Here is a 23,630-nt window from a genome sequence, read left to right as displayed (position 1 = left end):
AAACAAACATACCAAGTAGGACAACTGAATGTTTAATTGGCATCGAAACAAAAGTTACAAAGCAGTAACAAAGCCCACACTACATGAGCAGCCATAATTGAGCCAAAAAGTCGTTTTCATAAAAACACCAAAAAAAAATATTTTTCATCCCCCACACTCAAAACACATAGGCATTTCAAAAACGTCCTACATCAACCGTCCCAAGATGAGACCGACCACTAAACCAAAAACACATAGGCTAAAACCAAAACAAAATCAAATCGGAGTAGGTAAATTTACAAACATGTAAAAATTAAATTCGAAAAAACTGATATTTTAACTTCCTTGCTCTAACTGTGTCTGCTATTTGCCGACAGTACAGACATGAAAAATATTTCAGTTATTCTGTTAGACAAACTGTTTACCGGGGAAAAAATCTGTTTCGTTTAAATTGCTTGCTAACCGCAAGTGTAAATAGAACGGACCTCGTACAAAATGGTAGGAACTGCCTGTTGAATGGAAGATGTTCGTAGTCACGAAATGATGCAGTTAGTCAAGTTATTAACTAGAGCGTAATAACAAACAAAATTATATATCTAGAATATATATTAGAAAGTTTCTCTGTCGATGACCTCCTCCTCATCCTGATTAGTTCAGGGTCTAAAAAACGCGGCCAAAATTTTTCATGAATCAGAAATCAATTTTTTTTCCTAATTGCATATTAGTTATTTTTAATGATAACTAATATGCAAGTAGGAAAAAAATTGATTTCTTTATAGAAGCTCCACAGAATTATGCATACACGCGGAAAAGCCAATAACTTTCAACAGCAACATAAACACAGAAAACATGAGAAAATTAATTCACTTAGAAAAAACTGGCTTGGAAATCTGAACAAGTTAACTCAATCACGTTTTTTGTGACCTTTACCTCTTTGCTGTTCGATAATGAAGTTTGTCATCCTCTCAACAAAAATTGATCTGAACTCTAAAAAGAAATCAAACATCAAGTCGCGAAAAATTAATTTGAGGGTGAACACAAATATAAGGCATTCCAGAATCATCACGACCTGAAGAGTTTATTGACGAGCAGCCGATCTCTCTGCAAGTTGGACAACACGTTTCTTTTTCAAGTTTAAAAGACGCTTTTGAAACGTTCTAATTTCCCTTCCGCATATGAAAACTGAAAGGGATTCAATTAAGAAGTTGAGAACGAAGAGCAATGTTCTTTCATTCTTCGGTAAATGTAGAGCCAAAAACACCTACATGCTTTTTTTGACACAGAGTTTTTGAATTTTTTGAATCCATATCTTTTTTGAAATCCGAACAGCCACTACTCAAAGGTCTTTATAAGCTTGGGGTAACTGAAATATCACAACAAGCTTTCTTTGAGATCTTAAAATGACGCATCAACAAACCCATGCCATCATTCCTTGTCAATCTCTGAACGTGGTCGCATAAAAATTGTTATCGATCAAATAATTCCATGAAAGAGCTGTCTTATCATATAGCGAAGTTCGAAATAAGTTGAATAATGATTTTTAGTAGTTTTAACTCGAAAACAACACGAGTTTTTTCACGGTTGAAATCAAAATTTCTAGTTGTTTTGGCGGCTAAATTTTATGCCATGCTCAAATAGAAACACTACTGTTCTCATTTAAAATCATGACCTCGTCAATAGCAAAAACTTGATTAACAGATTTTTAAAGAAAAATATACATTCGATCTGTATGCATCATCTATCTGTATTTCTAATCTATGATGAGAATTAAATAGCAGCATTTTTATTGCGCGCTGTAGCAGCGTTATGAGAGCAGTGAAAATTGAATAGCTCAAATGTCACTAAGACGATTCCGTATCAATTGCCACGTCATGATCGCTTTGGTTGATCAAGTCCCTGCAATCATTATCTATGTTGTCAGAATTTATGCCAGCCGCCCACGGTTGCAATTCACCGGACGCAAACAGAATAAACACTAGGCCACCAAACCAGCTGACTGAAGCGAATGTGAAAAAGGCATATCGCCACAGTTTTTCACTGTGCACGTTATCAGCTGTGATCCAACCCACGACAAGTGGAGCAACAAACCCTGGGATGGTGGCAAAGGTATTGGTTATAGCAAATAAAACACCTGCCAAGTTAGGAGCTATGTCAAGATTGTTGCAATTGAATCCAGACCAGTTGGCTCCGAAGAAAAACATTGCTATAACAATGAAACAAACTGCCAGTGTCGCATTGCAGCCAGCATATCCGGCCAGAATCAGGAAAAGTCCAGGAAACACGGTGCCGACGAAAGCGTTGACTTTACGAACGACAGTAGTAGACAAGCAGTTGTGACGTCTGACAACATCAGTGATAGTGGAGAATAGCTGAATAGATATCCAGCAACAAAGCCAGGGCAAGGCACTTAGGAACCCATTTGAGGATATGTCAAAGTTGAGCACGTTGGACAAGTATTGAGGCAGACAAGACATCAAACCGTAGTTTGTGAAGTTGCAGCACACGTGGCACGTAAGCAGACCATAGAAGGCACGACTGGTTAATATGGATTTCCTGAAACAAAACATGATACAGACTTCCTTCTTTGTAGGCACTTTAATGAACCAAAAACAATAACCGGAAGCACTTCAATGAACAGAAAACAATAACCTGAAGAGCACACACGAGATTTCAAGTCTGGGCGAAACTAAAATTTAACGCAGAGGCGAAGCTGCGCTTCGCAAACAAGCGAAGAAAATGCAAAAGTGAGCTCCAAACAGGCAAAACAAAATGAAACAAGGAAAAGCTTTTAAAAATCATTAAAATTTTTTTTGTTGAAATGTATCACGTTATAACATCTGCTCCACAACAGCTTGTAATTTTACTAACACTAGCTACCAATAAGGAGCTACAGTTTCTATTAAACTGCCAATGTAAAGAAGCAAAAAATTCGACCAAAAAAAAATATTTAAAAATTCTCGATATGAATACCTGACCTGTTGATTAGCAATCTCACGTCCTCGCATCTGCGCCAAAGTCACTTGCAAGTGAACTAGCGGCCCAGTTAATGCTAAATCTACCTTTTCTAATATTGTTAAACATATATCGTACTTATATGGAAATGCGTAATTTTCAAAGTTTCAATAAATGGACTTTACGCTAAACCCTAGCGTAAACTCTAGCGTGTTTCTCTGCTCTAGCAGGGGATTCTTGGTTTATTTAAAAAAGAACACTAGTATTCGTTCTTTCAATTGAATTCTTTTGTCAGAATTGGCTGGGTAGCTTTCGGAAAAAAGTGAAAGGATTCCCAAATCGATCAACTATTCCTACATCCATAAATTTTTCTCTACTAATTCATAGGAATATCCTCTGCTATCCACACCATGAATTCTGAATCGAAGATTTCCGCGCCTTGATTTTGTAGATTGATTCCTTAATATCAGATTTAACTAGTAGTTTTCGAGAATTAAGACAAATTTTCTAAGAATTTAAAAAGGAATTTTTCCGATGTCAATAACAGCTTAAAAAACAGGTTAGACAGATAAAGCAGGCAAAATTCGAACGCCATGTTAGTTTTAATGAACTATTAACTTCAGATTCAACCAATTAGTTTTTGAAAAAAAATAAATCTGCAAAAAACGGGCGAAATTTCAAAAATTGGATAATTTCTAAGGTCATAGTTTTTTACAAAAGGCAGGGCATAGCCGCTTGCGCAGGTACGATTCGGATAACTGATTTCGATAACACCCAATCTCCGTTTTGAAAATTGAGCAAAATGTCAAAAAATGGGCTTGCTTGAGGACATAACTTTTTTCTACCAATTTTAGGCAATAGCCGCTTGAGAAGAGTTATCCCACAATTTGATCTTTTGATTGTAAGCTTCATCTCTGATTTGGGCAATTAATATTTGAGAAAATCAAAAAATTCAAAATAAGCAAGCCAAAATCCCCCTACTGAAACTTTCAGGCACATTGAAGAGCAGCCGGTTTTTCCATTGATACCATTTTTTTTTTGAAAATCGCTCAAAACTTTTTGAGAAAATTGAAATTTCTGCTAAAAGGGTTAAAAAAATCTCCAAAGCGTTGCAAAAAAAACGAAAAAACAACTAATTCTATACATTTTTTAAAATACTATTTTTTTTAAATAGGGCCTAAAACTAGCAAAAAACAAAGCAGCAACACATTCCATTAAATTGTTTATGCTCAAATAAGCCTAATTATAATTAAATTGAAAGATACCAAAAATGTCACCCAATTGAGTACTTTTATTTGCGACTTGGGTTGGAAAAAAATCTACGTAATAATGCTTTACGCTTCGAATGTGTAAAGACGTTAATTTGATTTGTGGTCCAACGAAAAATCTTTGAACTTACCATTGAAATGGTATTAATGAACATAGCCAAGAGACAATTGGAAAAGAGTATTGAACGCAGGTTAACAAAAAAAATTGACGTTGTTGAAAAAATCTAAACTTTCGAATTTCAAAAAAATAGACGCCCTTTAAGCTCTTTGAATTTCTAGAACAATTTATGATTGGCACTTCTCCGATATCATTAACCCAACTTGAGAAAATTGAATCAATAAGTAAAGTTTTTATTTCGCTGGGAACCTAAAATTTACATTCCACTTTGGAAACTAGAAATCGTTCACATTTTTTGCGCCAATTCCACGTTCGTATTAGGAGAGTGCCAATAATTACGTAACTTTCAGCAGATGCATTTCAATTGAAATCAAAAAGTGCATATATACCTAAGTACATTCATAAATGCATGAAAAAGTATGAATGCACATCTGTAGTTATTAGAGCATCCTGAGAAAAAAACAAAAAAATCACCATGACCTATATAAGAGTCTTCACTACGTTCATTACTCTTAATAAAAAAACACCAAACATCATACGAGAGCGTGATAACTCAGATGCAATTTTGATTTTAAGGCCTACAATTATCGCTCTCTTCAACTATTCTCCCCTTTTTGCAAAAGGGGGAGATTGGTTAGTAGGTACAAAACTCGTTATAGGGGTGCCAATTCGTTACTAGGTACCAGAGGGGGGTAGTAAAAGAGATCCTAATTATCAAACTTCAGCAGATTGAAATCAGTCGACCTGCAAATTTCTTAACCTACTAATCATTGAATAGTATCAATTAATCTTTGTTATATCTCGTACCACGGAACAATTTCCAATTCGTTACTACAGCGCTGAGAAGTATTCGACTTGATATGTTCCATTTCTTCCTGAGATATTCTTGGGTGAGTTTCTGGCTTCTCGGAAATCAGAATGCACCACATTGCGTACCAAATGACAGCCAGAGCACCGTTCACATAGAAGCCTAAAGGAAAAAACTTTTCAACGTTCTGTAACTTGGATTGAACGGGACGTGGGAAAAAATGGCAACGTTCAACAAATGGCTTAGGTTCAAAGCCACAGGGATGATCAATATATTCTGATTAAAAACTAGCTTCAAATCCCTGTAGTGTACTTGCCTAGAGGCCATCCGTCCAAGAGAGATAGCGAACACAGATATCCTACAATTGGGTTTGTGAGCACATTACCAAAGGTTCCACCGGAGGCGGCGAATGCGGAGAAGAAACTGCGCTCGTATTTGGGAACCCACTTGCCCATCATGTGATTGAAAGCTGGGAATGTAGCAGCCTCTGTGACTCCTTCCAGAACACGCAATCCTATCAGCCACCCAACTCCTCCATACGAGGCTAGTGGGGAAAGCAATGTAAACAACCCTGTCAACAAGATCCCCATTCCGTAGAGCAGTTTCCCACCTTCTCCTTTGTAGTGGTTTAAAAATAACCCGGAAGGAATTTGGGTAATCATGTAGCCATAATAAAATGCACCCAGGACAGATGCCTGTTCGCTTGAAGTCCAGTCGAACTTTCCTGCAAATAAAAGATTTCAGCAATTCAACCCAGTTTCCAGTTCTGTAAAAAAGGATTCTTAGATTTCAAACATGTTTCAAAAAACAACTTTCCATTTTTTGTTTCGAAATTCAGCTTCAATAAGTGAATCTCATAATCCGTTAGTAATGCGCCCGCTGGGAAATGATTTTGAAAAAACCCAACTTCCAATATCGAAGCTTATAAATCCAAGCCAACCGTCAAAAGGAAACAAATTATGTACTTTATGAAAAAATCATTAAGCTGTTTATGCACACGGACCTCAAAAAACAGATAATACTTTGAAATTAACAACCAGTTTCGACGCAGATGTGGAACGGAGTTTCGCAACACTTGCGATACAAAACAACAAATGGAATCTTGATATGGAATGGCTATTATCATACCGTTTAAATGAAGCAAATTGCTGGTTTCAATTTTGTTTATGATCTTAAAATGATCAACAAAGTTGCCTTATGAGTAGTCAAATTTCAACTGAGCAGAAAATTTTAATCATTCTACCTTCAGACGGGGAAATTATTTTCACGAGTTCGCAAAAAAAAGAACGCCATTTAAGTTGGAACTCAAATTTATTTAAAAAAGAAATTATTGCTTATTGGAGAACAGTCTTACCTTCGTATTAATTAACAATATTCGGCCCGATATTTCTGTCATGCAATCCAGTTATTTATATGGACCCCTCTATGGTCTATCATAGTAGTAGCACTAAGTAGAACATAGACGGGTCCTTAAAATTAATAACACAGATGAGAAACTGAGCTTCGGAACACTTGGAATACAGAACCACAAAAATTTCTAAAATGTCATCAAATGATTACGGCTAGTTTTGAAGAAAAAACATGCATAGACAATAGACTGTGAAATAGGCATCAAAAGATAAAGTACCCAACAGTAACAACTATGAAAATATTTTGTCAGAAACCCTTTAAGCCGGAAAAAAATCAAAATTTACGAAAAGCTTACTGTCAAAAAACTTTATTTGCTCGTCACATGAAACAATACGAGGCCACTAAGCTGAAACCTAATAAGCCTAAAAAAAAGAAAACAAAAAAAGGAGGAAAAATCTTAAGAAATCAATGAGTCCCTCTCAACCTCAACACACAGACACGCACACAGAAACTTTTTTCAGTCGTCGTAAGACGCAATTTGAGGGCAATAGGCCGAAACATATTAAACCAAAAAAAAAGAAAAAACAAAAAGTCGAAAAAAAACCTGACACTTAAAACAGGGACATTTTCACCACATCTAATTTCCTTCCTGAGCTTCAACCATAGAGAAAATTTATCAACACTAGCACGAAGACACTATCACTTGAACAGGTGATTGCTCTTCTACACTGATTTTCCCACTAGAGACCTTGGGGGAACAGCTGTGATAGATTGACAAAAGGAAAACAAATTCTGATAATTCCCGAACTCGCGCGCGCGCGCTCGCTCTCTCTCTCTCTCTCTTCATCTCTCAAACATAATCGATATCTCCCATTCAATCAATAATTCGAAGCAGAGATCGATGCAGCTACAACAACAAGTCAAAGGTACTTCTTAGTTATACAGGTCCCTTGAAAACTAATATTATAGACGGGTTGCCGAAAAGGCAATTATACTAATTTAGCATGTAATGATCAAATTTCAAAGCTGTGCATAACTTACGCAATTAAATATCTTTAAAAAAGTATTTTAAATGAAACTCAAGTTTGTTTGAAAAAAGAAACTATCGCGTCTTACTTTCGTATTAATTAACAATATTCGATCCAGTTATTTATATGGACCCCTCTATGGTCTATTATAGTAGTAGTACTAAGTAGAACATAGACGGGTTCTTAAAAATAACCGGGTCCCATCACGGAAATAGATGGAAATCTCAAATTGAACTGCTTCAAACACGTTTATTGATGACAAAATGGAATCAGTCACAATAGAAGCCGAAATTAAAATTCCGAAAGTGAAATGCTTCACACAAAATTAATAACGGATGAGAAACTGAGCTTCGGAACACTTGGAATACAGAACAAGAAAAATTTCCAAAACGTCATCAAATGATTACGCCTAGTTTCGAAACAAAAACATGCATAGACAATAGACTGTGAAATAAGCATCAAAAGAAAGTACCCAGCAGTAACAACTCGGAAAAAATTTTGTCAGAAACCCTTAAAGCCGAAAACAATCAAAATTTACGAAAAATTTTCTCACAAAAAACTTTATTTGCTTGTCACATGAAACAATACGAGGGCACTAAGCTGATTTAATACGTCCCGCTCATTCTCAAAATACCCGAAGAAAAACTTTATTTTGCTCGTCAATTGAAACAATATGAGGCCACTAAGCTGAAACCTAATAAGCCTAAAAAAAGAAAACAAAAAAAAGCGGAAAAAATCATAAGAAATCAATGAGTCCCTCTCACCCTCAACACACAGACACGCACACAGAAACTTTTTTCAGTCGTCGTAAGACGCAATTTGAGGGCAATAGGCCGAAACATATCAAGCCAAAAAAACAATAAGCCGAAAAAAACCTGACACTTAAAACAGGCACATTTTCACCACATCTAATTTCCTTCCTGAGCTTCAATCATAGAGAAAATTTATCGACACCAGCACGAACACACTATCACTTGAACAGGTGATTGCTCTTCTACATTGATTTTGCCACTAGAGACCTTGGGGGAACAGCTGTAACAGATTGAAAAAGGAAAACAAAATCTGATAATTCCCGAGCTCGCGCGCGCTCGCTCTCTCTCTCTCTCTCTCTTCATCTCTCAAACATAATCGATATCTCCCATTCAATCGGAAATTCGAAGCAGAGATCGATGCAGCTACAACAACAAGTCAAAGGTACTTCTTAGTTATACAGGTCCCTTGAAAACTAATATTAGAGACGGGTTGCCGAAAAGGCAATTATACTAATTTAGCATGTAATGATCAAAATTCAAAGCTGTGCATAACTTACGCAATTAAATATCTTTAAAAAAGTATTTTAAATGAAACTTAAATTTGTTTGAAAAAAGAAACTATCGCGTCTTACTTTCGTATTAATTAACAATATTCGATCCAGTTATTTATATGGACCCCTCTATGGTCTATCATAGTAGTAGTACTAAGTAGAACATAGACGGGTTCTTAAAAATAACCGGGTCCCATCACGGAAATAGATGGAAATCCCAAATTGAACTGCTTCAAACACGTTTATTGATGACAAAATGGAATCAGTCACAATAGAAGCCGAAATTAAAATTCCGAAAGTGAAATGCTTCACACAAAATTAATAACGGATGAGAAACTTAGCTTGGGAACACTTGGAATACAGAACAAGAAAAATTTCCAAAACGTCATCAAATGATTACGCCTAGTTTCGAAACAAAAACATGCATAGACAATTGACTGTGAACTAAGCATCAAAAGAAAGTACCCTGCAGTAACAACTCGGAAAAATTTTTGTCAGAAACCCTTTAAGCCGAAAACAAGATTTACGAAAAATTTTCTCTCAAAAAACTTTATTTGCTTGTCAAATGAAAATATACGAGGTCACTAAGCTGATTTGATACGTTCCGCTCATTCTCAAAATACTCCAAGAAAAATCTTATTTTGATTGCCAATTCAAACAAGCTGAAATCTTTTAAGCCTAAAAAAAGAAAAAAGAGGCGAAAAAAATTATGAGAAGTCAATGAGTCCCTCTCAGCCTCAACACACAGACACGCACACAGAAACTTTTTTCAGTCGCCGAAAGACGCAATTTGAGGGCAATAGGCCGAAACATATCATGCCAAAAAAAAGAAAAAACAATAAGCCGAAAAACCTGACACCTAGAACAGGTTTTTCACATTTTCAGGCACATTTTCACCACATCTAATTTCCTTCCTGAGCTTCCGACATAGAGAAAATTTATCGACACCAGCACGAAGACGCTATCACTTGAACAGGTGATTCCTCTTCTTCATTGATTTTGCAAATAGAGACCTTGCCGGAACAGCTGTAAAAGATTGACAAAAGGAAAACTAATTCTGATCATTCCCGAACTCGCGCGCTTGCTCTCTCTCTCTCTTCATATCTCTCAAACATAATTGATCTCTCTCATTCAATCGGAAATTCGAAGCAGAGATTGATGTAGCTACAACAAGGTACTTCTTAGTTAGACAGGTCCCTAGAAAACTAATATTATAGACAGGTGCAGAAAAGGCAATTATAGTGATTTAGCATGTAACAATCAAATTTGAAAGCTGTACCTAATTTACGCATTTAAATATCTCGCAAAATATATTGCATTTGAAAAATTTTGATATGGAATGGCTATTATCATACCGTTCAAATGAAGCAAATTGCTGGTTTCAAATTGCTAACAAAAAGCGAGGTCAATCAGAGCAGTAAAAGCAACTATAACAAGAACACTAAAAAAATGTCTAATTTTTTAACAAGAACTAAATGCAGTTAAGTCCTCAATTTTCCAGGTTCCATTATCCTCATTAATTAGTCAACTTCAGCTATCATGTGCACTTTGTAAGATTATAATTGATGATAACCCTTATTTACTCTGCTGTTTACAACCCACCCCCGAAGAGCAGTTATCGCTTAAAAAATGTTGATTTCGAAGAGTTGCTCGGGTTTGTATTCAGTCTCTCAATTGTTAACGTACTCATAGCTGGAGATTTTAACTTAGAAGGTGTCAACTGGGAAGCATGCGTCTCAGAAGACGACTATGAATTGAGGTTCTTAGAACTGTGCGACAAGTTCCATTTACGCCAACTGGTGACTTTCCAGACAACTTCCGCGAACCTGCTTGACCTTGTTTTAGTTAACAAGGCCGAAACATTACTGATATCTTGGTGATTCTAATATTAACGTGATGATCAGAAACAGGTGAACCTGGCTTTTTAACAGCATAAATAAGAGTACCCCCTTGAGAACGAGACATCGGCAAAGTTTGGCTCCCTGGATTACGCCCGCAACCTCAAATCAATTGAAACGTCTCAATACGCTTAGGGTCTCGCATTCAAAAAACATTTCCCTTTCCTCCCAGCAAAAAGAAGCCGATAAAGAATCCCAATGTATTGAGCTTCAAGACTATGATTTGGCCGAATTTGAGGCCAAACTAATTTGAGCTCGTAATACCCACAAAATTTTTTAATAATTCGAGAGCTTAAGACGCCACGACCTCCCTTGTACCGTGAGATGAGGGAATTTGGAAGCCACTACCAATTTTGAGAAGTCTGAATTTTTCAAAGCATATTTCGCTTCTGCTGTAAGTGACAACGGTACCATAATATTGCCACCGTATTCATGATTCTTTACTAACAAGGAATTCGTAATTACCAAACTTGAAGTATATACTGAACTCCAGTCTTTAGTTACTACTAAGAGCCGAGGCATTGACGGTTTGCCACCCCTTGTTTTGAAAGAATCTGTTAATGAGATTCATTCTTCATTCTTCATTAATGAGACTCATTCAGTGTTCAATTTGTTTCGCAATAATTGTCGGTTATTCGTCTTTCCATCCGAATGGAAAACAGGTATCATTACGCCTATTAACAAAGATGGAAGCAAATGCGAAATCACTAATTATTGACCTGTTACCGTTTGAACGTGTTATCTAAAGCTTTCGAGAAGCTGATGTTTAACTACTTGTTTCCAATTTTCCAAGGTATTTGTTTTTCAAACCAGTTTGGTTTCATTCGCAGACAATCTCATGTACTACAATTATTAACATGTCTTGGCCAGGTTTACAGATAAAATATCAATTCTTTGTGCACTATGCTATTTTTTGATTTTGCTAAGGCATTTGATAAAATTAATCATTCCGTCCAACTAAAGAAGATCGAGACCTTAAGGTATTGTAATGCGTCCTTTGCCATTCTTGATTTTTATAAATGACCTGCCAAACAACATCTTCCCTTCATGTTATCTATTTGCCAACGACTTGGAACTATATTTTCAGGAGAAAAACTTAATTTACTTATCTCTGACATTCAGGCCCTTCAATTTTGGAGCAAAAGCAATTTGTTATTTTTCAATGCCAAGAAATGCTCAGCTTTATCTCTTTTCGTCAAAAAAACCAAAATCACTTGATCTCGATAAAAATGTCTTAGCAGATGTGACTTTGGTTAAAGATCTCGGTCTTCTCCTGTCAAATGATTTAAAACGGACCTGTCACCTACAGGCAAAAAATGCGTCAGGTTTAAAGTTGATTTATCTATTCAAACGGAATTGCTCGTCTCATTTATGTGTCCAAAGCAAGCTGAATGTCTATCTCTCAAACATAATTGATCTCTCTCATTCAATCGGAAATTCGAAGCAGAGATTGATGTAGCTACAACAAGGTACTTCTTAGTTAGACAAGTCCCTAGAAAACTAATATTATAGACAGGTGCAGAAAAGGCAATTATAGTGATTTAGCATGTAACAATCAAATTTGAAAGCTGTACCTAATTTACGCATTTAAATATCTTGCAAAATATATTGCATTTGAAAAATTTTGATATGGAATGGCTATTATCATACCGTTCAAATGAAGCAAATTGCTGGTTTCAAATTGCTAACAAAAAGCGAGGTCAATCAGAGCAGTAAAAGCAACTATAACAAGAACACTAAAAAAATGTCTAATTTTTTAACAAGAACTAAATGCAGTTAAGTCCTCAATTTTCCAGGTTCCATTATCCTCATTAATTAGTCAACTTCAGCTATCATGTGCACTTTGTAAGATTATAATTGATGATAACCCTTATTTACTCTGCTGTTTACAACCCACCCCCGAAGAGCAGTTATCGCTTAAAAAATGTTGATTTCGAAGAGTTGCTCGGGTTTGTATTCAGTCTCTCAATTGTTAACGTACTCATAGCTGGAGATTTTAACTTAGAAGGTGTCAACTGGGAAGCATGCGTCTCAGAAGACGACTATGAATTGAGGTTCTTAGAACTGTGCGACAAGTTCCATTTACGCCAACTGGTGACTTTCCAGACAACTTCCGCGAACCTGCTTGACCTTGTTTTAGTTAACAAGGCCGAAACATTACTGATATCTTGGTGATTCTAATATTAACGTGATGATCAGAAACAGGTGAACCTGGCTTTTTAACAGCATAAATAAGAGTACCCCCTTGAGAACGAGACATCGGCAAAGTTTGGCTCCCTGGATTACGCCCGCAACCTCAAATCAATTGAAACGTCTCAATACGCTTAGGGTCTCGCATTCAAAAAACATTTACCTTTCCTCCCAGCAAAAAGAAGCCGATAAAGAATCCCAATGTATTGAGCTTCAAGACTATGATTTGGCCGAATTTGAGGCCAAACTAATTTGAGCTCGTAATACCCACAAAATTTTTTAATAATTCGAGAGCTTAAGACGCCACGACCTCCCTTGTACCGTGAGATGAGGGAATTTGGAAGCCACTACCAATTTTGAGAAGTCTGAATTTTTCAAAGCATATTTCGCTTCTGCTGTAAGTGACAACGGTACCATAATATTGCCACCGTATTCATGATTCTTTACTAACAAGGAATTCGTAATTACCAAACTTGAAGTATATACTGAACTCCAGTCTTTAGTTACTACTAAGAGCCGAGGCATTGACGGTTTGCCACCCCTTGTTTTGAAAGAATCTGTTAATGAGATTCATTCTTCATTCTTCATTAATGAGACTCATTCAGTGTTCAATTTGTTTCGCAATAATTGTCGGTTATTCGTCTTTCCATCCGAATGGAAAACAGGTATCATTACGCCTATTAACAAAGATGGAAGCAAATGCGAAATCACTAATTATTGACCTGTTACCGTTTGAACGTGTTATCTAAAGCTTTCGAGAAGCTGATGTTTAACTACTTGTTTCCAATTTTCCAAGGTATTTGTTTTTCAAACCAGTTTGGTTTCATTCGCAGACAATCTCATGTACTACAATTATTATCATGTCTTGGCCAGGTTTACAGATAAAATATCAATTCTTTGTGCACTATGCTATTTTTTGATTTTGCTAAGGCATTTGATAAAATTAATCATTCCGTCCAACTAAAGAAGATCGAGACCTTAAGGTATTGTAATGCGTCCTTTGCCATTCTTGATTTTTATAAATGACCTGCCAAACAACATCTTCCCTTCATGTTATCTATTTGCCAACGACTTGGAACTATATTTTCAGGAGAAAAACTTAATTTACTTATCTCTGACATTCAGGCCCTTCAATTTTGGAGCAAAAGCAATTTGTTATTTTTCAATGCCAAGAAATGCTCAGCTTTATCTCTTTTCGTCAAAAAAAACCAAAATCATTTGATCTCGATAAAAATGTCTTAGCAGATGTGACTTTGGTTAAAGATCTCGGTCTTCTCCTGTCAAATGATCTAAAACGGACCTGTCACCTACAGGCAAAAAATGCGTCAGGTTTAAAGTTGATTTATCTATTCAAACGGAATTGCTCGTCTCATTTATGTGTCCAAAGTAAGCTGAATGTCTATAAGTCAACCATTGAGCCTACAATTTTATATGTATCACCCTGCTGGACAGCCTTAAAAAGTCATATGAAGATGGTTGAAAGTTTTAACAAGAAATTAATTAAACTAATCAAATTATAAAGACGCTCTCATCAAACTTGGTGTTCTGCCGTTATTTTATTTCCAGGTTCTGACGGAGCTGTTACTATCGTCGAAAATCATTAATGGGCAGTATGACATCGAGTGTAAATCCTTCTGCACTTTTGATCCAAATTCACGTTCCGACCCCTTCAGTTTACCGAAAATCCAACGGATATTTTTATGTTTATGTGAACCTTGTCGAACCAGAAATTATCTAATAGAACTTTAACCGGACTATATGGGACTTTGCTTTCCAAAAATTCACCTTATTATTATTACTGTTGATATTTTATTTCTAACTAAAAAAACTTAAGAAAAACTTGAATTCTACAATATGGCAACTGAGCCCACAAAACATAATCAGAAAAAATTAGCTGACAGTTTTTTGAAATAACTATTTCCCGTTCAAAAAAATAAACAGGTCTTATCAAATTTGAACCCAGGACCTTTGGCGTCCCTGGCGCACTTGTTACCTCCAGACAAAAAATGCTAGAGACGCAAAAAAGTTGGAATTCATTGTGAACTGAACCTAAATTACCATTATTAATTTTGACTATTCTGTGAACAAAGTTATTTACGGGAAAAAGTCTAGTACCCGATTACTATACCCTTGCTTATCGGAAGTGCATAGACAAAACAGAAGACCACATATGAGCTTAGACTTTTGGCAAATACGATGGAGCAAAAAATTTAGAAACATAGAACTATCTGCTTGTAACGTTCAAACCTACACATTTTGATCAATAAACGAAGACGGTTCTGCTATACAATCTAACACTGCGCTTCAATTGCAGTTAAAAACTATTAACTGAGTTGTCTTGTCTGCGAATAACAAAATTTCGGGTCTTTCACATAATAGTCCCTTCAGCTAAATATCAACACAAAGTTAGAGCCCCTCCAGCTTGTCAATTTTTAAATGACTTTCAAACTGACGTGCTTTTGTTCGTATTTACATTCATACAAAATTGCATCCATGTTTTGCTAGTTGAAATTAGCGCTGGATATGGTTACCAGTAATGCATAAATAAATAGAGGTTAACATCCTATTTCACTGAGCATGTTTTCTTTATTTTGTTGCTTACTGGATGGGCTATAATGACAAAGACTTCAAAATTTCAAGTACCTGACAAAGTTGACTGGTTGCGTTCTGTTACATTGGAAGCAGGACAGTTTTCATTCAAACTAGCATTGGAACTTTCGCTGTCGACCATGTCTAATAGGGCAACGCTTATGTTAATTCTCATTGAGTACACCAGAAAGAAACCAAGGAATCCCATATATGCAAGAGTGGATCTAGCAGAACGAATAAAAGAAACATATTTTTGCTCAGAAGTCGGATTAATAATGAGCAATAACCCATCGTCAACAGATTTGTCATCATCTGAATCTAGTCCAAGGGAGTCATCGTCAGGTTGTGAAAAAAGAAAGTCATCTTGACTACAAAATAAGGCCATTTTTTGATACTCTTCTTACGTCATTTTGATAATTTACGAGCCAGAGAAATGACTGTCTGAAAACAGAACTGCAATTTAAAAATGATGCATTGAAACTATGTAACATTCGTCTACTGCAGTCACACATGAGGCTTAAGAAAAATAGGCCCTATAACCACTGGCTCAAGGGTCAGGGACACTATCTCTTGTGTTTTTCTACCTCAAGAACGGTCGGAGCCAGTTCGGTTCGCTTGTGACATGAGACTACGACCCGTTACAGCTTAAAGGCTACTACTAAAATATCCCCCCACTCTAGAATTAGAAACGTCCCCATACTTAGGTCTCTAGATACCCAAAATACATGAACGCCGTTAAAAACCGGGTTGGAACAATCCGTTAAGTTACTTTTTATTAGACAGTGGAACTTTGATCCATTTCAGATGGATCAACCTAAAACTCGCCTTACCTCAACATAACAATTATAAAACACACTCTAGAATTTAAATTAAGTACTCACATTGTAGCACGCTCAAGAACCAGGAAGTAAATAAGTCGGTAAACAACTCAAGAATTAATAAAGTAACTAATATGAGTTTAATGTTAGTCAGTTTCAACAAGAACAAGTTTTTACTCTAGACTGCAAGTTCTCGTGAACCATTGGGACACTCTAGCTGTCCACCTTTCCACCGAAGGTTCACTCTGGTCCAGTCAAGAATAGTATTCCAATCGTAATAATCCAACTCGAGGGAATGCTCTCGTCTCTGTCACAGATGGGACAGCTCTACTCTCGATTATTATAGTGATGGAAATTGCGAATAGCAATTTCCTACTGTTTTTTCTTGCGACTTTCCCGCGTGTGTGTCTTAATCGTTCTGAAATTGTTCTGATCTCTTTTTCTGATTTTCAGTTCTCGCGAGAAAATCGTGCATGACAGGTTCCATTCGAAACTTTGAAAAATTAAATCTCACTCCAAAATCAAGTGTTTTTTGCTTCTCTCAAGGTCAAACTTCCAAATATGACCGACTGGCACATACTCCCCGGACTCGAGATCGATGTCCTCATCGCGCGCTGTCTTCTGCCAGTGAGTCCCAGAAAAACCGAGTGTTGCTCAAGATACAGTGCCAGTGGTCATTTACAGAAGTTTGCAGCAGATTTAAGCTTATCTACACCCCAAAATTCACAGCCATTTAAAATTTTCACACTATTGCTAAACAGCAACCAAAATCTGCATACACCTGCACCCTTGAATTTTCGCTTTTCAAGCCAATCATTTTAAAATCTCTTTTGTCCTATTCAATCAGGAAATTGTCATGCAGCATTTTCGATTTATATAATAAATATAGTATATTAGTAACAATATTTGCTTTGTTAAAATTTCTTTTTCGTGAATCCAAGTTTCACTCAGATCCACGCTCAAGCCCCCCTTCCCTCTCAAGACTCAAGATCCATCCGAATTGCCCATTCATCTCGTGCTCTTCACCTTGGAGGTACTGCATCCTGAAGTGCTAGATGCGGCAAACTGTCTCAACAGTTCCTCTTCATCATCGGAACTAATCACAATCTCCTCCCAAGCCTTCAGCTGTTCATAGGATCGCATCCATTCTCTCTGCTCCTGCAATCTCTTTGCTTGGTTGGGTAGTGCCTTCACCCTAGCTTCTCGGTTCAAGCAAAAGGAGTTGTGCAGGCTCAAGCTCACGTTCTTCGCCAGGTCTTCCTCTAGTATCGACTCCCTCGCTTTGGTATTGTCTCTAGACATCTTACCCACTCTTTTCCATCCTGTCGTGATCGCATTACGATGGGTTAGCAGGGGTCTCTTGAAAGCTTCCGGCCCAATCTCGGCCTGGAACTGTCGATACTCTTTTTGATGTTTTCTCATGTGATCTTTCGTTGTCATGTACAACCAAGACGTCAGTGTCGCCCGAAACCATGGAAAGTACCTCAAGCGACTCCATACGTGCCTGACTTCCGTCGGTATGGCGAATACTTTGCACGCAGTCTCAAACAACTCGAGTCTCCTGCTGTAGTCTATCGCGTATATTGACTCAGCCGTTGGCGTCGTCGCCTCCCGATACTTCGTTATATTCTCTTCTATCCATCTCAGAGCTAACATCGTACTCACTACTAAGAGCGTCACCTTCTGCCGGTGATCCGGTAGTCCGATCGACCGAATCTCTTCCACATCCCACACCAGGCAAAGGTTCTTGTGATCTGGATACCACACCGTTTGTGCCAAACAGTGGCATGGGCATTCCCCATGAGAGATCTCAATGCTCCTGAGATTACGCTCCCCTGAGGCTTCCAAGAGAGGCTCAAGCTCCATCATTTTCTCGTGCATCGTGTCGTTGTCTTCCAGGTTCGGAGTACTTCCCACAGGTTTCCCGATCACGTTTTGTCTCTCGTGATCGCTCGTGTTTTCTCTTTCCAACTTCAGAAGATCTTCTCCCCAGATTTCGCTTAAGTCATCTCTCAATTCTTTTGGTACTGTCCCTTTGATTTTTCTCAACAACTTGTGCGAGTGATGCGACATCCGAGCCAACCTCACACACTTGGGCACTGAGAAGGCCTTGTCCACCAGTATTCTCTGGCTGGACACTTCCACCATCGCCATGTGTAGCGGGTAGTGACTTCCGCACAAGTTGGCCATCATTGACCCTATCAGCGATTTCGCGTTCAATGGCAAGCCATAAGCTTCGCTCATGGGAAATCCCATTTCCGCCTCAAGACCAACCTTCCAGCTCCGGATGTGTTTTTGAGTCACCTGCAACACCCCGGGCCATGATTCTACGCTCAACGCCGTCACTAAATGATGTTCAGACTCCAGTCTCTCCAGTGCCTGCAGACCACACATTCTCGAGAAGAATCCGAGAGCTGTCGCTATATTCAACGTGGTTCTCGCGTAACATTCCGCTATTATTTGCACTTCACTTTTCTCCCTTTCTGTGATGTCTTCGAACCAAGTGACCAGGTCTTCTTTTTGAAACGACAGTATTCTGACGCATGACCGTCCATCGCAGATGTGCTCTCCGTTCCCACACGTCGAATCCAGACAGCTACCCGGCTCCAATTTCTTTGCTGACCCGGGGTCGCTCGTCCTTTCGCTTGGCTCTTGCATCTGGGGTGTGATTAGCTTATGTAGCACACTCAACTTCGCCAGATCTTCATCTTCCGTTGGTGCTAACCTCACTCGCTCGGTGGTTTCCTCGATTAGACTCGCATGGGGATGTGGACACCAGGAGGGTCTTAGTAGCTTCCATATCACTCCCAAGTTCGTGGTTAACAAGCCATCTCCACCGCCCATGTTCACTTCAACTCTCTTGTTTGAGCGCGGTATGCTTATCACCTCTGGTGTTTTCTCAAGAATCAGGCCCAGGCTCGGCCCCTCTTTCTCCACCGCGTCTATCTCCATTATTCTTTCTGTCCAAAACTTCAGTAGCTCCGCTACCTCATGGTTTCTGTGGGCTCCTCCAGCTTCCGAGTCTAAGAAGGGATTGTAGGCTATTCCCATCACTCCAGACACATATTGGTATTCCCCCTTCTCACTGAGTCTCGAGTACTGTTCTGACGAGGCCAGGTTACGGTGAACATCATGTTCTTCCTCGAACTTCTTATTAGAGAACCTCCGTACCTCGTCCAGCTTTCGATGGTTCTCTAAGGATAGTCTGGAACCATCTTCTTTCTCTATTCCTGTACTCTGATATACGTTCAAGATGATCGTTGAGACTCTTCTCTCCATGGTTTTACTTCCACTTGCTCTCTGGTGGCATGCCAGGATGGTGCTATCAGACATCATTGACATTGTCCATCTCAAGAAACATGTGGCATCTTTTCTTCTAGCCAGGCTCAAGCCTGAATTGTCCCTGGCCACGTGTTGCATCAGTGCCTGATACACCTCTAGCTTCTTGCTTCCCAACTTCAGCCTGTCATACGAGGTCAATGTCTCCAACTCTATTCCCACCAGACTCCAGGTGAACATTAATTGTCCCGCAGTTCTAACGAAGGGATTCGCCATTAGTGGCGGTGCTGATGAGGATGTTCTCATCGCCTCTTCAAAATGATCCTTCAACAAACTCTGCCAGGACCTCTTCAGATGACTTGCCATCTCTATCTTATTAACCTCGGCTTTTTGCTGGGTGGCCCAATTGCGTCGCCTGCGAGCTATTCCACTGTCCAACTTCTTCAAGCAGTCCTCCATTTCCTTCAATGTTTCGAGGGCCACCCACCACGTCCGGGAAGTGTTCCTCGTCTTGCTCCTCTCCAATGGATCACTCGTCACTTGTTTGCCCATGTCCTGATGTGCCTTCGAGATCCATTCTTTGCCGATCTCCACTTCCCCTACCTGTCCGTTCGTTGAACCTCTCTTCACGTTTACCTTCTGAGGCTTGAAGTCTTCTTCTGACGTCGAACTGGTGGAAACCTCTATTTCCTTTTCTACTTCAAGTGGTTTCCTGAGCTCCGAGCTGTTCTTGTATGCCGCCGTCTTGCATCGGGCCAAAACGATGGGCGCCGTCTCTCTCAAGTTTCCTTCCGAAACAGCATCCACTGAAGGACTACCCCATACTTCCACTTCTCTCTTCCTCTTGCGAGTCTTCACATCTCTGCTCGAGGGTGTTGTGGCTATCATCATTGATTCGACCTCTCCATCCACTCCTTCCAACTCTTGCCTCCCCCCTGCTCGAGCCTTAAGGATATTAGTACTTTTAATCATATTACTAGTCCCAACCTTATCCCTTTTTATACCATCAACCATTTTATCCACAGTTTTTTGTTTCAGAGTAGAGCTGTCCTCACATTTCTCTTTTCTAGTCTTCGATCGTGCGTTCCTCAGCTCCACTAGCTTGTTCAGCAGCTCTCTTCTTGCTTTCTCATCCAGGCCCGTTCCTATCAGGAGCGGTTCCCCGAATCTCACTACTGCGTCCCACAGTTCCTTCTTGAACTTGTCCAGCGTCGTCTCGCTGCCCACTTCTCGATTGAATTCCCCCAGGAATTCCTGCCAAGCGTCATCCTCGAGAGATCCCAAGAATATGTCCCTGTTCCCTTCGAACGTGTTCTTCTCCCTTTCCTCCGAGCTCAAGAGTAACATCCCCATATTGAAGGTCTCACCTGCCAATGGCAACTCTAGGTTCTTCCGCGGGGACGGGTTCAGAGGTGGTGTGGCAGTATCTGCCCAATTCTATTCGCTCAAGTCTTTCAACAGCTCTTGAGTGGTGAGTTCCTCCCCTGATGGCCCTGATGGCCCTCCATGTCTTCTCCATCTTCACTGAGAGTTTCATCCATACTCTCTTCATCTGATTCATTTCTTCTTCTCTCGAGAATTCTTTTGAATCGATCCTCAACGGGTCCACTCCTCTTGTCTCCAGGCGTGTCTACAGACAGTGGTGACGGTGTCGTAGGATCCAGCTTTTTATATTCCGTCAGGGCTACATGCAGTTGACCTGCTGCATCTAGTTCTGTTCCCTCCTGTGTCACTTCTACTTGTTCCAAGCCATAGGGTGCCTTGTATTTTCTCGTGGCAAATTTCATTTCGTCCACCAATGCGACGTGTCCCTCCATCACGATCATCCTGCTATCATCCCATATGGGTAGCATATTCTCAAGTCCTTCCTTTTCAAGAGTCCTCAAGACTTTCCGCACCTCATATCCAGGGGGCTGCGAACCTCTACTCTTTTTCGCTTGCGTCGTCCACGAATTTACCTTCCTCTCGCTGATGTGGAAGTAGACTGCCGCCGTGTAGCCGATGAACAGGGGATCCCAGCCATCCGTGAAATGCCTCTGCGTTTCCTCCGTCATCATCTTCGCCATTATGGAGGGAACCACCAAGGGACTATTCATTCCCAAGGTCATCCTCCTGACTGTCGGGAACTCAGGCATGGTGGCTGGTAGGATTTCTTTCTCCATTATGGCCTCCAGCTCCCTCTTGACTAGTGCAAAGCACTCCTTCCAGGCGGGGATTCTCAAGACTTCTCGTCCGTTGGCCGTCAATGGGTTTAGGTTCCAAAACTTTGGATACATTTCAATGGGGCCCTCTCGCTTGCCTCCCATTCTGCATTGCATTTGTCCCCTGAAGTTGCACACCATCATCTCAGCATCTTTCACTTTTCCGAAGAGTACCGTGTTGCTCATACGCGCCCTGAGCACCTCCTGCTGACAGCAATTCAGCGCTGTACCATCCAGTACGCTGATGAGACTCAAGTGCGTCACCGAGTGACGATACGTTATCACCAGGGGATCTGGAAACGCGTACGTCACTGCTGGACCATAGATGCAGGTCACCACCTCCTCTAGACCCCGGATTATCCCCATTGGGTCCGACCTCATTGCCAGGCACAGGTCCGTCAACAGAGGCATCCCTCTGTTCGCCTTCTCCCATTCTTCTCTCGAGGTTGGGTTCTCATCTTCACCCGTCATGTATCGATTCTGCATCATGAGGTATTGCACCAGCAGTGTCTTCAACCCTGCGGCACACTTGTAGGAGCTGGTTTCAATGCTCGTGTGGACTCTCCCCATAGACAGAGGTTCTCCATATTCCATTAACCGATGAAACGATACCAATTCCCCATGGGTCAAGAGTACTAGTGCCAGATACCCATCAACTCGAAGTGTCTCCACTCCTCGACTAAACATGTATGCTGGGCCCATGTTGAACAAGTATCTGGGGTAAACCAAATACAGGGCCAAGAGCAGGCTGATGGACATGCCCAGTATCTCCTGTACGAAGGCTCCGAAGATAGTCGCCGTGGTGCCGAACACTCCTGCCAAGAATTCTCTCTCCCAGCAAGGACTCAAGAACTTGAGAATCTCGTAATCTCTCCTAGTCTTCAATTCGCCGTTGGCGTGCTCTCTCCAAAATCCTCCAATCGTCACTTCATTGGCGGCCGAGACAAATCTAACCACCGTCATGTCTCTCGTTTCCGCTAGCTCCAGTTGCTTCTCTAGAAAACTCCAGATTTGTTTCACGAGGAGTGGTGCTTCCTCCCTCGTCTTATTCGTGACGTTCTCCAGCCTTGGTGTCAGGAATGGCCACCAGCCATTCTCTTGAGTCAAGCGATATTTCATCGATTCTAACTGTTTCTCCGTCTCGACCACATTTCTTCTCTCGTTGTTGGGACCTCTAGTCCTGCTGGTGGAATTTGCGACTTTCACATCCATACTCCGGAACCACAGGCTGGCCGTCAACTGGTTTATCGCCGGGTGGTCGTCCCCGATGACTGGGCTGAACTTGAGTTGTCTAGCAAAGTTCGATATCTCTAGCAAGAGTACCTCATCCAATACAATCAGGACGTCGGCCAGTCCGTAAAAGCCCCTCAGTGCATGAGATATGTCAGCCCATGCCGCCGGCAATTCTGATTTGTAAAGCCTCAAGTTCAATGGCTCCAGCTCTCGATTGGGGGCTGCCATCAGAATCCGCCATTCACTCCCTTCTGCTATCAGGATCAAGACCGCGTACACGAATTGTAGGGCGGGTGGCATACTTGCGTATCCCGGGGATGTGGTAAACACCACCTTCGTCTTGGACCCAAATCTCGAGGCTACGTTCTCTTGTACCTCATTCATCGCCGCAAATAACGCCTGAATAGCCTCCCATATCTTCTTTGATGTCGGAATCTCCTTGCCCTTCAGTTGCTCAAGAAGTCCCATCGCGTGCAGGTGATCATTCATTCCTGCAAACATTAGCAGCTCAGGTTCACAGGGCATCTCCGACTTTATTGCCACCACTAGAGTCAACATCTGGTTCAATTCGGCTCCTGGCAAGGAGTATACCAGAGTCTCCGGCCAGAACAACTTG

The 23,630-nt window shown here is 40.1% G+C and overlaps 2 protein-coding genes across 6 annotated transcripts in view; both read right to left on the bottom strand.

Moving 5' to 3' along the window:
• LOC134838917 (importin-5-like) overlaps positions 1-23,630 on the bottom strand; it is a 510,521-nt gene that overhangs the window by 467,551 nt on the left and 19,340 nt on the right. The gene's annotated exons all lie outside the window — the stretch shown is intronic.
• Positions 866-23,630, bottom strand: part of LOC134838919 (sialin-like) — a 72,062-nt gene continuing 49,297 nt past the window's right edge. Inside the window, exons 2-5 of one of the 2 annotated variants that reach the window (XM_063854235.1) lie at positions 15,538-15,926; positions 5,442-5,849; positions 5,125-5,287; positions 866-2,532 (exon numbers count right to left, since the gene is read on the bottom strand). In XM_063854235.1, coding sequence (XP_063710305.1) covers positions 1,821-2,532; positions 5,125-5,287; positions 5,442-5,849; positions 15,538-15,868 — 1,614 coding nt within the window. In that variant the 5' untranslated portion in view covers positions 15,869-15,926 and the 3' untranslated portion in view covers positions 866-1,820. The remainder of the gene's footprint in view (positions 2,533-5,124; positions 5,288-5,441; positions 5,850-15,537; positions 15,927-23,630) is intronic. The other variant, XM_063854236.1, reaches the window with a different exon arrangement.

Source organism: Symsagittifera roscoffensis, chromosome 2 (genome assembly GCF_963678635.1).
Source record: "Symsagittifera roscoffensis chromosome 2, txSymRosc1.1, whole genome shotgun sequence".
NCBI classification, from domain to species: Eukaryota; Metazoa; Xenacoelomorpha; order Acoela; family Convolutidae; genus Symsagittifera; species Symsagittifera roscoffensis.
The sequence above is the reverse complement of the archived record's forward strand: the minus strand, read 5'-3'. Positions and strand labels throughout refer to the sequence as shown.